Source organism: Rattus rattus, chromosome 1 (assembly GCF_011064425.1).
Source record: "Rattus rattus isolate New Zealand chromosome 1, Rrattus_CSIRO_v1, whole genome shotgun sequence".
In the NCBI taxonomy this organism is placed as follows: domain Eukaryota; kingdom Metazoa; phylum Chordata; class Mammalia; order Rodentia; family Muridae; genus Rattus; species Rattus rattus.
Window position 1 is genome coordinate 52,668,815 of NC_046154.1, and position 11,921 is coordinate 52,680,735.

At 40.2% G+C, this 11,921-nt stretch overlaps 1 protein-coding gene across 1 annotated transcript; it reads right to left on the reverse strand.

Annotated features, from left to right (window-relative positions):
- Positions 1-4,710: 4,710 nt before the first annotated feature.
- Positions 4,711-7,855, reverse strand: LOC116891342 (PRAME family member 8-like). Its single transcript, XM_032892365.1, has 3 exons — positions 7,569-7,855; positions 6,167-6,748; positions 4,711-5,290 (listed from the first exon to the last, which is right to left on the reverse strand). The coding sequence occupies exons 1-3, from the start codon at positions 7,853-7,855 to the stop codon at positions 4,711-4,713; spliced, it is 1,449 nt and encodes a 482-aa protein (XP_032748256.1).
- Positions 7,856-11,921: the final 4,066 nt, after the last annotated feature.

An 11,921-nucleotide genomic window follows, 5' to 3' on the forward strand; every position in this document is an offset into this window, starting at 1 on the left:
CTTCCTCGGCTTGGCTGGGTCGTGGAGGGCACTTAACAGAGCCAAAATCTCTTCTTTGTCTTTAACCTCCTTGCCCTCAGATGTCAGTGGGCCCCTCTGCTGGTTGGCTGTGGCAAAGGCACATCTGCTCTCCTTATAGATGTTAAGTCTCTTTCCCAGCTCAAGGGCTTTGTCACCAAAGAGGGCAATGAGCTTTGCTCTCTAAGCAGAGGTGCCTTCTGGTAGGGCCTGAGCCCAGATGACTCTGTTTCCATCTACCACTGCCACCCCAGCCCATCTTTTTCCTTCCTCTAAGAAGTTGCTCCAATCTGTGAACCAGGTGGCATCTGCCATTATCCTAGCCATTCTCACTGGTGTGAGATGTAATCTCAGGGTTGTTTTGATTTGCATTTCCCTTATGACTAAAGATGTTGAACATTTCTTTAGGTATTTCTCAGCCATTCGGCATTCCTCAGCTGTGAATTCTTTGTTTAGCTCTGAATTCCATTTTTTAATAGGGTTCTTTTTCTCCCTGCGGTCTAACTTCTTGAGTTCTTTGTATATATTGGATATAAGCCCTCTATCAGTTGTTGGATTGGTAAAGATCTATTCCCAATATGTTGGTTGCCGTTTTGTCCTAACCACAGTGTCCTTTGCCTTACAGAGGCTTTGCAGTTTTATGAGATCCCATTTGTCGATTCTTGATCTTAGAGCATAAGCCATTGGTGTTTTGTTCAGGAAATTTTTTCCAGTGCCCATGTGTTCGAGATGCTGCCCTAGTTTTTCTTCTATTAGTTTGAGTGTATCTGGTTTGATGTGGAGGTCCTTGATCCACTTGGACTTAAGCTTTGTACAGGGTGATAAGCATGGATCGATCTGCATTCTTCTACATGTTGACCTCCAGTTGAACCAGCACCATTTGCTGAAAATGCTATCTTTTTTCCATTGAATGGTTTTGGCTCCTTTGTCAAAAATCAGGTGCCCATAGGTGTGTGGGTTCATTTCTGGGTCTTCAATTCTGTTCCATTGGTCTATCTGTCTGTCTCTGTACCAATACCATGCAGTTTTTATCACTATTGCTCTGTAATACTGCTTGAGTTCTGGGATAGTGATTCCCCCTGAAGTCCTTTTATTGTTGAGGATAGTTTTAGCTATCCTGGGTTTTTTTTATTCCAGATGAATTTGCAAATTGTTCTGTCTAAGTCTTTGAAGAATTGGATTGGTATTTTGATGGGGATTGCATTGAATCTGTAGATCGCTTTTGGTAAAATGGCCATTTTTACTATATTAATCCTGCCAATCCATGAGCATGGGAGATCTTTCCATCTTCTGAGGTCTTCAATTTCTTTCTTCAGAGGCTTGTAGTTCTTATTGTACAGATCTTTTACTTGCTTGGTTAAAGTCACACCGAGGTACTTTATATTATTTGGGTCTATTATGAAGGGTGTCGTTTCCCTAATTTCTTTCTCGGCCTGTTTCTCTTTTGTGTAGAGGAAGGCTATTGATTTATTTGAGTTAATTTTATACCCAGCCACTTTGCTGAAGTTGTTTATCAGCTTTAGTAGTTCTCTGGTGGAACTTTTGGGATCACTTAAATATACTATCATATCATCCAAATAGTGATATTTTGACTTCTTCTTTTCCGATCTGTATCCCCTTGATCTACTTTTGTTGTCTGATTGCTCTGGCTAGAACTTCAAGAACTATATTGAATAAGTAGGGAGAGAGTGGGCAGCCTTGTCTAGTCCCTGATTTTAGTGGGATTGCTTCAAGTTTCTCTCCATTTAGTTTAATGGACCCTAACACCTTTTACAGGGTTTAATCAGAACTGGCTGGAGTTCTGGAAATGAGCAAAGAAAACAGCAGAATAGAGCACTTGGACCTCCCTTGCACCTGTTTGGAGGAAGGACACGAGGTATACCACCAACCTAAGTGAGGACTTACAGTCTTGCTGCAGGCCTAGTTTCCTTCCTGTATTTCTATCAATTTTCCACTACACTAAAGAACATTGGGAAATTGTAATGAGGCAATTATATTTCCTAAAACTTTTTGCCTGTTGAAATGTGCAGGACCCTTTTTCCTGTGGTGAGAGATAGGTGGTTACTTATTCTAGGTTCAAAATTTATGTAAAAGAAAAAATTATAGTAAAAGGGATACTTTGCTTTTTTAAAAAAATGTTCAAATATGCTTAGGTAAGCCCAGTAACTTCCATTCTTGTCTTTTTGAGACAAGAATTTTATTACACTTCTATCTTTACCACCTTACAAACCATCCCCCAAACACTGCGATGGTTTACAAGTTCATAGCCTCTTTTTATATAATTGTTATTGCATGCATATGTGTTTACATGTATGTATATTCCTAAATATAATCTGTTTAGTCTGTATGAAGCTACTCTTATCGGGGATATCTCAATGAAATTGGCAACCATAGACTCATAGGGCATGACATTATTGGAGACATGGCCTTTGTGGGGCAGACATGGCACTGTTGCATGAAGTGTTTGCCTTCAGAGTGGACTCTGAGGTTTAAGAAACTCAAACCATGCCTAGCTGTCCACTCTCTCTTTGGGCTGCTTGTGGTTTCAAATGTAGAAATCTTAGCTCATTCTCCAGCACCATGTTGGCCTGCATCCCCCGATGCTTCCTGCTGTGATGACAATGGACTAAATCTCTGAAACTTTAAGCCAGCCCCAATTAATTGTTTTCCTTCATAAGATGTGTCTTGGTCTTGTTGTCTCTTCATATCAATAAAACCCCAACTAAGAGATACATGTGTTTTGGGGCTTATAATTTAGAAGAATATACAGTCAATATTGTGCTAAATAAGCATAATCCCTAACAATAATCTACAACCATCTGCCTTTATACCCACAGATGATTATAGTCTTTATCCCTAATCAAGGAAACTTGTCTTTGCAAGAGGTAAAGACCCCTACAAAAAAAACCCACAACCAATGAAGATGCAAAATCATGGACATCGGTCCCAAAGGGTACATCTATAAAACAGGCAGGGAACATTTCTGAAGAGGTAGGAAAGGGTTATAAGATCTAGAGAACTAGTGAATGTGTTGTGAGTTTGCATATTTTAGTAGTGTGAAAAGCTATACATAAAACTTAACAAGCACAATTGCGGTGATCACAATTGAAAAAGGATGACACCAGTGAATGTGGCAAACTAGATATAGAAAATGCCACGAGGACTCAGCATTACACAAAGTAATATAGGCAACTGAAAAGCAAGGAAGAGAAGTAGTGGTTTTCCCTAGGTATGACAGCCAAATGGTTGTCCAGTGCTAAACAATATTTTTTAAACTGTGAATATTTATTTCAGATGTATTTACTTTATTGTAAATGGGTTTCACTAGCATGCACTTATATGCATCAAAAAGGGGTCCAGAAGTAAGCAGAGGATCCAATGGAAGTGGATTTCCAGAGAGGTAGATGGATGGCAATCTTCAGCTTGGTACAGAAAAGAATCCTAGATGGTCTAATCTCTTAGAATATCTCTCCTGAGCCTAACATGTCCTATTTATGGTAGAGTACACACATGAGGCCCAAGTGCTCAATAGACTTGAAATAAAGGATGACTTTATTCTATAGGCTGGCATTATTTGGACAGCTTAAACCACACACACACACACACACACACACACACACACACACACACACACACACAAACACACACATACACGTACTGTGTGAGCTGCTAAGGCAGAGCTTCAAGGCTGAGGAAACAGAGTCATGACCAGAAGCTGAACTCAGAGAGAATGAACCAGAAGATGCTAGAGAATGAATCTCCTCCATAAAGGACTTTGTTGCTGAATTAACTACACTGTCTTAAAGAATACTGGCAGTACATCTAGATTAACAATCCCTGGGGAGCCTAAGGCATGACAAACCTGCTTATTCTTACTCTACATTTCTGTGAATGAAATGACCTGTAGAGGGTTCAGCCGCTCAGGGGATAGATACAGTATGGATTCTACTGAATAAATTGTATTGTGGGACCACTCTATCACAGATAATACAATGCAACGTTTTAGAAGAATATGATGCCTCATTATCATAGTAAGTCCTATGACAGCCCATCTCTGTGAGCACTGGTGCAACTGTAAGTTGTGACAACTCCCCCATCTCCCTTTTCTAGAATGTGTTCACACCTTCAGGGTCTTGTGTAGGAATGCCACTGTGGTCACAGTCACATCATATACCAAAGTTGGATCTGTATAAATGATGTTTTTCAAGAGCCCTTCACAATTAATTTGACAATTTTGTGTACATATCCCATCAAGTAATCAAACATTGGGAAGTAAAGAGTCGAAGATAATGTCATAATTGTCTTTAATTCATTTTGCTACCAACATGACTTAGATGACAATTTCCTTATATATATCATGAGGTCATAGGATACCATGATCGTAATTCTAAAAGTGAGGTAAGTGATTCAGTAGCACACAATAGGAGAGCATTCAGTTCATAGGTTGGCCGTATATTTATAACATGGCAAAGTCACTGGTGATCATTTCCTGATGGAGGCACTTTTAGAAATGCAGTACTGCCATTCTGATTCCACCAGACACTTGATGTTATCCTGTTGTTCTTCATGACAAGTAGCCCCTGTGATCTCAATACATTGACGACAATTTTGATTTTAATATATCTAAAGCCATGCATTCTGGGACTCTGTGATTCATGTACTTCCTTAGATTTCATTTCACAGCATCCAGAGTCAATCTACTATTTCCTGCCAACAAAGGCAAAGTGTAGTCTTCGTTCCATAGGCACAATGCTTCCAACAACGAGGGCAGGTGGCTGTAGCAAAGAGGATTATTTCGGGTTGCCTTTTGGCTATGAGTATATTCATGAGCTCAGGGCATAGTTGGGAAAATCTCTCCATCACAACATGACCCAAGTGATCATAGCACTCTAGAGGGGCAGGGTAGTACTCTACAGTCAACTTGTTTAGATTGGCCATGCATTTCAGAAAGTCTTTCAGTACACTACTGGAGAAGTTGTTGCCATAGAAATTGACACTGGTGAGCTGGGAACACTTGCTCAGGGCTGGCAAGAGGATTTTGAGCTGAGAGTCCTTCATCCTGCAGTGCTCTAACTGCAGGCTCTGCAGAGTTTCAGAAACATGCTCTAGGAGAATATGGAGACTCTTGAAGCATGATTTGGAAAACACTACACTAGTGAAGTGCAGGTGTTTTAGTTGATAGAGTCTCTGACACCGTGACATGTGTTTCAAGTCTGACATTGAGAGTCTGCAGAAAGTAATAGACAAGGAATCCAAGGAGCTCTTCAGGCATCTAGAGAAAGAACAAGAAATGAGGTCTGGCTCATGGTACTGGAGGACTCTAGTAAGATTGACACTGTCACAGAGAAGCCACATATGTAAAGTCAATCTATGTTTATGTTAAATGACCAGCCTGGGGATAGATACATAATGTTTATGTCTGCTGATAGAATTGTCCACTGGGACATATTACTATCAGATGGGATGTTCTCAGACCACAGATCTGCAACACTCCTTCCTCCATCAGAGAGCTAGAGCTTCCCCCATCATGCCAGGAGAGCATACCTAGAAAGAATTATCACAGAAAGTATTGGGCAACATATTGAGGGTCCTGCAGAGTTTATCCATTTCCCTGCCATATCCAAAGACTCTATCCCTAATTTCAGTGTTCTACCCTTGACACTGGTGACCTCTACCCAACTCTCACAGATTTTCTATCAACTTAGTCTAACGTTTATTCAACTAACCCTTCCCTTTAGGGAGAATTAAAGGCTGACCAGCTCCAATAGAGGAACAAACTGGTTCTTGTTCACATATATCTTTGTAGAGTGCAAGTGTAGACTCTGTCAAGCTCCAGGCTCTCCATTCTTTCATTATCTTTGCCTTGATCCCAAAGAGTAATATGAAAATCACACTCATTCCATGTCAACCACACAATGGACATGCTTGCAAGGCAACTCTCTCTATATCCCCTATCTCAGTTCAGACCCGGATAAAAAAGTGGGAATTCAACTAAGTTAATTCTGCTAAGAAACAATCTAATCTTTTATACTATGAGTCCATCCTTGTAACATCCCCTGTGACTGGCACACCTCAGGTGTCCCCTAATGCTCCAAATAAAGGGAAAGGTTTGCTGCCAGAGCATAAACAGCTCACCATCCTTGCTTACCTGGACAATGCTTTCATGTTGCCATTGGCAAAGTAGGCACCATTCATGTAGAGATGCTGGAGATGACTGAGTTCAGAGAACTGAGAAAAGAATTTGCCAGCATATTTCTTTATATCTCTCACTGTATCCACAACATTATCTTTGAAGTGAATTTGATTTAGATGGAATTTGAGAAGATTTCTCATCTGGCCAAGGAAATATGCGAAGAAATGTAGGAAAGACAGGACCTCCGGTGTGCATATTTCCAATTCCTCCAAGTAATTAGGCTGGAAAATGTTCAAGATCTCCTTGATAATCTCCAGTGGGAAGACACAAATCTTCATCTTCAGACAGCATAGCTGCAAAGAGTCTTTTCTCTTCTGGGCCCACTGAAGGAAGCATTTTTGGTCTTCATTCAGATTGAAGAAGAGGCTCAAGTTGGTTATCACCTTCAAATGCTGTCCCAGTACATAGCTAGGAAGGTTCACTGGGACTTGCTTCCTGTATGCTTTACCTGCTGAGCAGCCTCCATACTCTCTTCTAGCACATACATCCCGGAAATCCTGGTGCATATCCCTCAAGTCTAACACTTGAAGCTTCCCCCTTCTGTGAGGAAAAAAAAATCAGTGTAAAAGAGGAACCAACATGGAGTCCATTTGGATCCCACTTGTCTAGGGTCTGCTCCAACATAGTACTTTTTCCATGCCCTTCTTTCTTCCATTCACCTGTTTTTGACATCTGCCTCTTCCATATCAAGTGTCTGTATGAAAGTCATGGAATGGCTCATCCTTCTATGTTGGGAGCTATGCCCTTAAAACCCTCCATTATTGATGATAATATTGTAGTTAGCATTAACTATGACTGAGTTTATTTAGAGGTCAGGATGATGGAAAATCCCCAGCCAGCTGCAGAAGGCTAATACATATCAGGTGGTCAGGTTGCCTAATCATATGACAAACTTGTGACCTTTCTGAGAAACCAACATCCTGTTGACGTCAGCTGACCACAGGAGCACAGTGTTCTTGGCTTTCGTAAATATTTCCCACTTCCCCCCTCTCTCTGTTACTCCTGGTATGGTATAAATTCAGCCTTGGGGAAAAAATAAAATTTGTTGCCTTGACCAGACTCTTGTCTTGGTGTCCTTCTTCGTGTCTCTTGTCCCCATTCTCTCCTAGGTGGTCCCCAACCTCTGCTGACTGCCCTGCAGGATGGGGCACTCCTAAGGATATGCATACTCTGAGCTATCCTGACCTATGACTGTCATTGAGATCAACTTTCAACCTGAGTCATATTTCCACAAATCCCCATGTCATTACATCATTAGTCGCTGTCCTGTTTGAAACCATTCTATCTGCCCTCATGTGGGTACATCTTATCACTAACCCAAATGATTCCCTTTCTAGCCCTCTTGGGCCTTGCTTACCTGGGACGAACCTCCTGTGTCAGTAATATATCTATGCCATCCAGCACGGCTTGCATCATCTCCACGTCATTGGTTTTAAGCAATGACCCCACATGGAGGTATGGAAAGGGCCAGGCTGCCACCACTGCCTTCAATATCTCTGTATGTCTGCCACTGAAGGCCTCTTTGAGGAGTGATGGGAAAAATATAGTTGGCAGGTCCTCCAGATCGGAGAAGTCTATGGCATCATTCCTCAGCAGCGCCTCCATTGCCAGGTGTTCGAGTGTGGGAGGATTGTAGATGCTCATCCTGATAGATGTTCAGTTAGAAGGAACCTTGGTGAAACATTTAGGAGACATAATTTCAGGCATAATTTACGTTTTGGCAATTCTTGTTTCTTACACATTTCAGGAACTAAAAGGCCAAAGCCCATGCTCTGGTAATAATGCTCTGGTAGCAAGAACTTTGCCTGCTAAATTATCCAATATTGTGGTCTCCTAGTCGAATGTTCATCACTCTTTGCATGTGGATTCTCTTATAAGCATCCACAGAAGAAAAAAATTAATCATTGTCCCATAAGATACCAATCCCTGCTCCTTTTAATTTCATGTATATTGAGAGGTATTATTCAAGAGCATACAGTCTGACTAGAGTCTTGTTGGAAGAAAATGACACTGAACAAATTTGCAGGCCCTTAAGAAAATTCAGTGCTGATATCATAGGCCCAACTAGCCTTATTGTCCTTTGCTTCAGATTTAACTCTCCTAGAAAAGGCTAAGTAGAACCTGTGGGATAGCATTTTGTATGTACTACTTAACTATTTAGAGAACAGTGTGAACAAGCTGGGCTATATTATATTAATTTAGGAAATGAAAAAAAGGTATGTTAATTCATGGACACTCAGCTACACAATCAGATGATATCTGAAATGCTAAACCTAAGTAAAACGTGCAATTCCCTAGAGCCTTTAGAATGCCAAGCTACTGAATAAGGAATCCTGCTCACATGATTCTTAGAGGAGGAGCACAGTGTACATAGACTACAGGGAAGAGAGTTTATCACGATAATTTAGGGTCCAGTCATAGAAAGAAATGAGAGAATAAATCCACCCATACTTCTAAGTCTAGCCAGAATTGTCATCCTTTGTGCCCAGGACATTAATTCTAGTTTCCAGGCGTGGTTGCAGTTTAATACAGCCTTGGTTTCTGGGTCAGCTGTGACTTCAGAGACACAAGTCAATAGCTATAACTTTGGGTTTATATGCCTGAAGCCTTCCCCAACACAATTTTAAGGTAATGTTAAAAGAAAATTCTAGTTCCCATAATGGCAAAACAGTGATCTGTGAAACATAATTTAAGAAACTGCAAAAGGAATAAATTCTAAGATGATTCTAACTGAAATTCCAGACTAAGTCCAGAAAACTGGACACTACCAGTCTGATCAAGAGTTTGAGGCCATCTTTGTTCCTAAGCACCCTATTTTTAAAATGAAAGAAATTCCCATGTAATCCCATTTCTCATTAAAACTGAAGTATATCATATGTAAACATTATAAATTGGAAATGAAGTTGTAACTGGATGTTAATAAGGCTAGCCCAGCAAGCAAATTACTTACCTATATGAACACTGGCTAAAGGGCTCCTACTCCCAGCAGGACCTGGCAGTGACTCCAAGCTTCAAGACTCTGAAATTCTACTTGCCTTCCTCTCACTCTTTTATACATCTTGCTTCTCACCTGTTGACACGTAGCCCCACCTCCCTTCCACAACTTCCTATGTCATTGGTTCACTGAATCTCGAGGAACTTAATCCTGTTAAGGATTCACTTTTCCACTGGTTCATTGATTGAATCAGAGCTTCTTGTGTGAAATCAAACACTGAACTAGAAGTCTAGATACCATTGTTTGCTTGATTGACTCATCTTGTGTGTGTATCTATATGCACTTGTCTACATATGGATATATTTTAGTGTGTGTGGTTTAAATGTCTGTGTTTGTGTATTTGTTTAAGTATGTTCATCACTGTGAGCATGTATTTGAGTATATATTGAGTTCTAGGTTAGCCAAAGGTTAAATAGTGAGATATTGTCTCAATAACAACAATCAAATGCCAAACACAAAACAAACAAACAAAAAGAACCCAGATGTTTTTCTTGCAGGTGTGGAAGAGGCCCAAGTTTCAGTGGAGATAAACTTCAGTATGGGGACTAGGAACGATTTTTGTAGTATTTTGGTGAAAAAATGGCAATTTTTTGTCCCTATCTAAAGAGTCTGCCTGAGGTTAAGGTGAAGAGACTCCGATTAATTGCATTGACAAAGGAAGTTTCAGAAACGCCCATCACAGACTTTGCTCTTTGGTTCAGTCTCATAAGGAGCATTTTGAATAAGCATAGCATCCTTAGAGAGGAAAAATATAACATATATTGTTAGAGTATTATAAGGGCATCAGGAAGTGAAAACGATCTGAATTCTGTGTTCGGAATATTACATTGAATTAATGGAGTGTTGATCTTGGGCCAAGATTCTACCGGACTAAATTTGATTCAGGCATTGTGATACGCACCTTTAATCCCAGGAGTTAAATCCAAGCAGATCACTGTGTTCATGGATAACCTAAGACAGAACAAGTCTTTGAGTCCAGGACGGTTGATTCTGTGGCTTATCTTGTGGTGACCTTGACCTCTCTGGTTCATAAATCTTTCTTTCCCCTCTTGAATTGATTCTCCAAACCTAAGGTTTGTTCTGCTTCTGTTTCCATCAGTTACTAGATGAAGCCTCTCTGATGATAGCTGGGTTAGGCAACAATCTATGTGTATAGCAGAATATCATTGGGCATCATTTCATTGACTTTTTATTTTTATTTTAGCTAGATATGTTTTATTCTATCCTAGGTCTGTGAGCCCTCTGTCTTCTGGTTTGTGGTCCTTCATACTATATCAAAAGTGGGCTCCCTTTCATGGTATGGGTCTCAAACTGGATAGTCACTCCCTCAATTTTTCAGCCACTTTTACCCAAAGACACCTTGATGGTCCAAGAGAATCAAAGTCCTCAGCATAAAACTAGATAAACTGAACCTGATAGAAGAGAAAGTGAGGAATAGCCTTGAACTCATTGGCACAGGAGACAACTTCCTGAACAGAGCACCAAAATTATAGTCACTAAGACTTACAATTAAAACTGAAAAGCTTCTGCAAGTCAAAGGACAATATCAGTAGAACAAAGCAGCACCTCACAAAATGGAAAGACATTTTTCACCAACTCTACATCTGACAGAGGATTAATTTCAAAAATATATAAAGAACTCCAGAAGCCAGATATAAAAAAAAAGCTACATACCCCTGTAGTTTGTTATTCCTGAAGGGGTCCCTGTGAGACTTTCCTCATATAATGTTGGAATGTCAACTGTTGCTGTCTTTTGGCACATCTTGTTTAGGTGACCCCGTCATTACGGTTGGTTGCAGCTTTTTGTTGTATGTGGAAAACACTACTTCATATTGGAAATTGTGGTCCTCTTGCTCTTACAATGTTTCTGCTCCCTCTTCTCAAATGTTCTTTATTTTTAAGTGTAGGAGTTGGTTCTAGATGTATTAATTGGGGATGGGCACCCAATAGTTCCATACCCTTTCCATTCTAATGAGTGTTTGCCAAAAGCCATGTAGGAAAAGCCAAAATCCAGTACAGATTCCTAAATTTGTACTAGAATGTATTAAGCTGTTTATAATAACACTGCTATTATGTCCTCTTTGATATTAAAACTGATGAAAACTCTGCCACTATTCAAGTGTCATGTGTTCATTTCTTCAGGGATAAAAAGGGGGCATTTATAACTTTGAACACAGTTCAAGAGTTTTTAAAACAACTACAGGTCATAATAAGGTTAGTAATTATTCAAAGTAGGTACAAGGGCAGAAGATAAAATATTGACTAGGCATATCTATGCAAAGCTTCAATGATAAGCTTCGTGTCTGGGAAGGGGTTCTATGTAATTTTTTAATTTTTCTTTCCTTTTCTTCTTCCTCTCCCTTGTCCTCCTTCTCCTTCCTACTCTTTCTACTTCTCCCACCCTTCTTCCTTCTTTTCTTGTCTTTTTTCTACTTCTTCCTCTTCCCGCCCTCCTCCTCCTCCTCCTCCTCCTCCTCCTCCTCCTCCTCCTCCTCCTCCTCCTCCTCTTCTTCTTCATTTTTATAAGAATAATTGACTAATGTAGGTCATGGTGGATGAGACATAACTTTAATCTCATTACAGAGGAAGAAAAGACAGGTGGACCTGTGTGAATTTGAAGCCAAACTGGTCTACAGTTCAAACTTCAGGCTACCCAAAAAGAAACCCTGTCTCTTCCACCGACCAAAAAGGGAAAGAAAGAAAAAAATTCCAGGT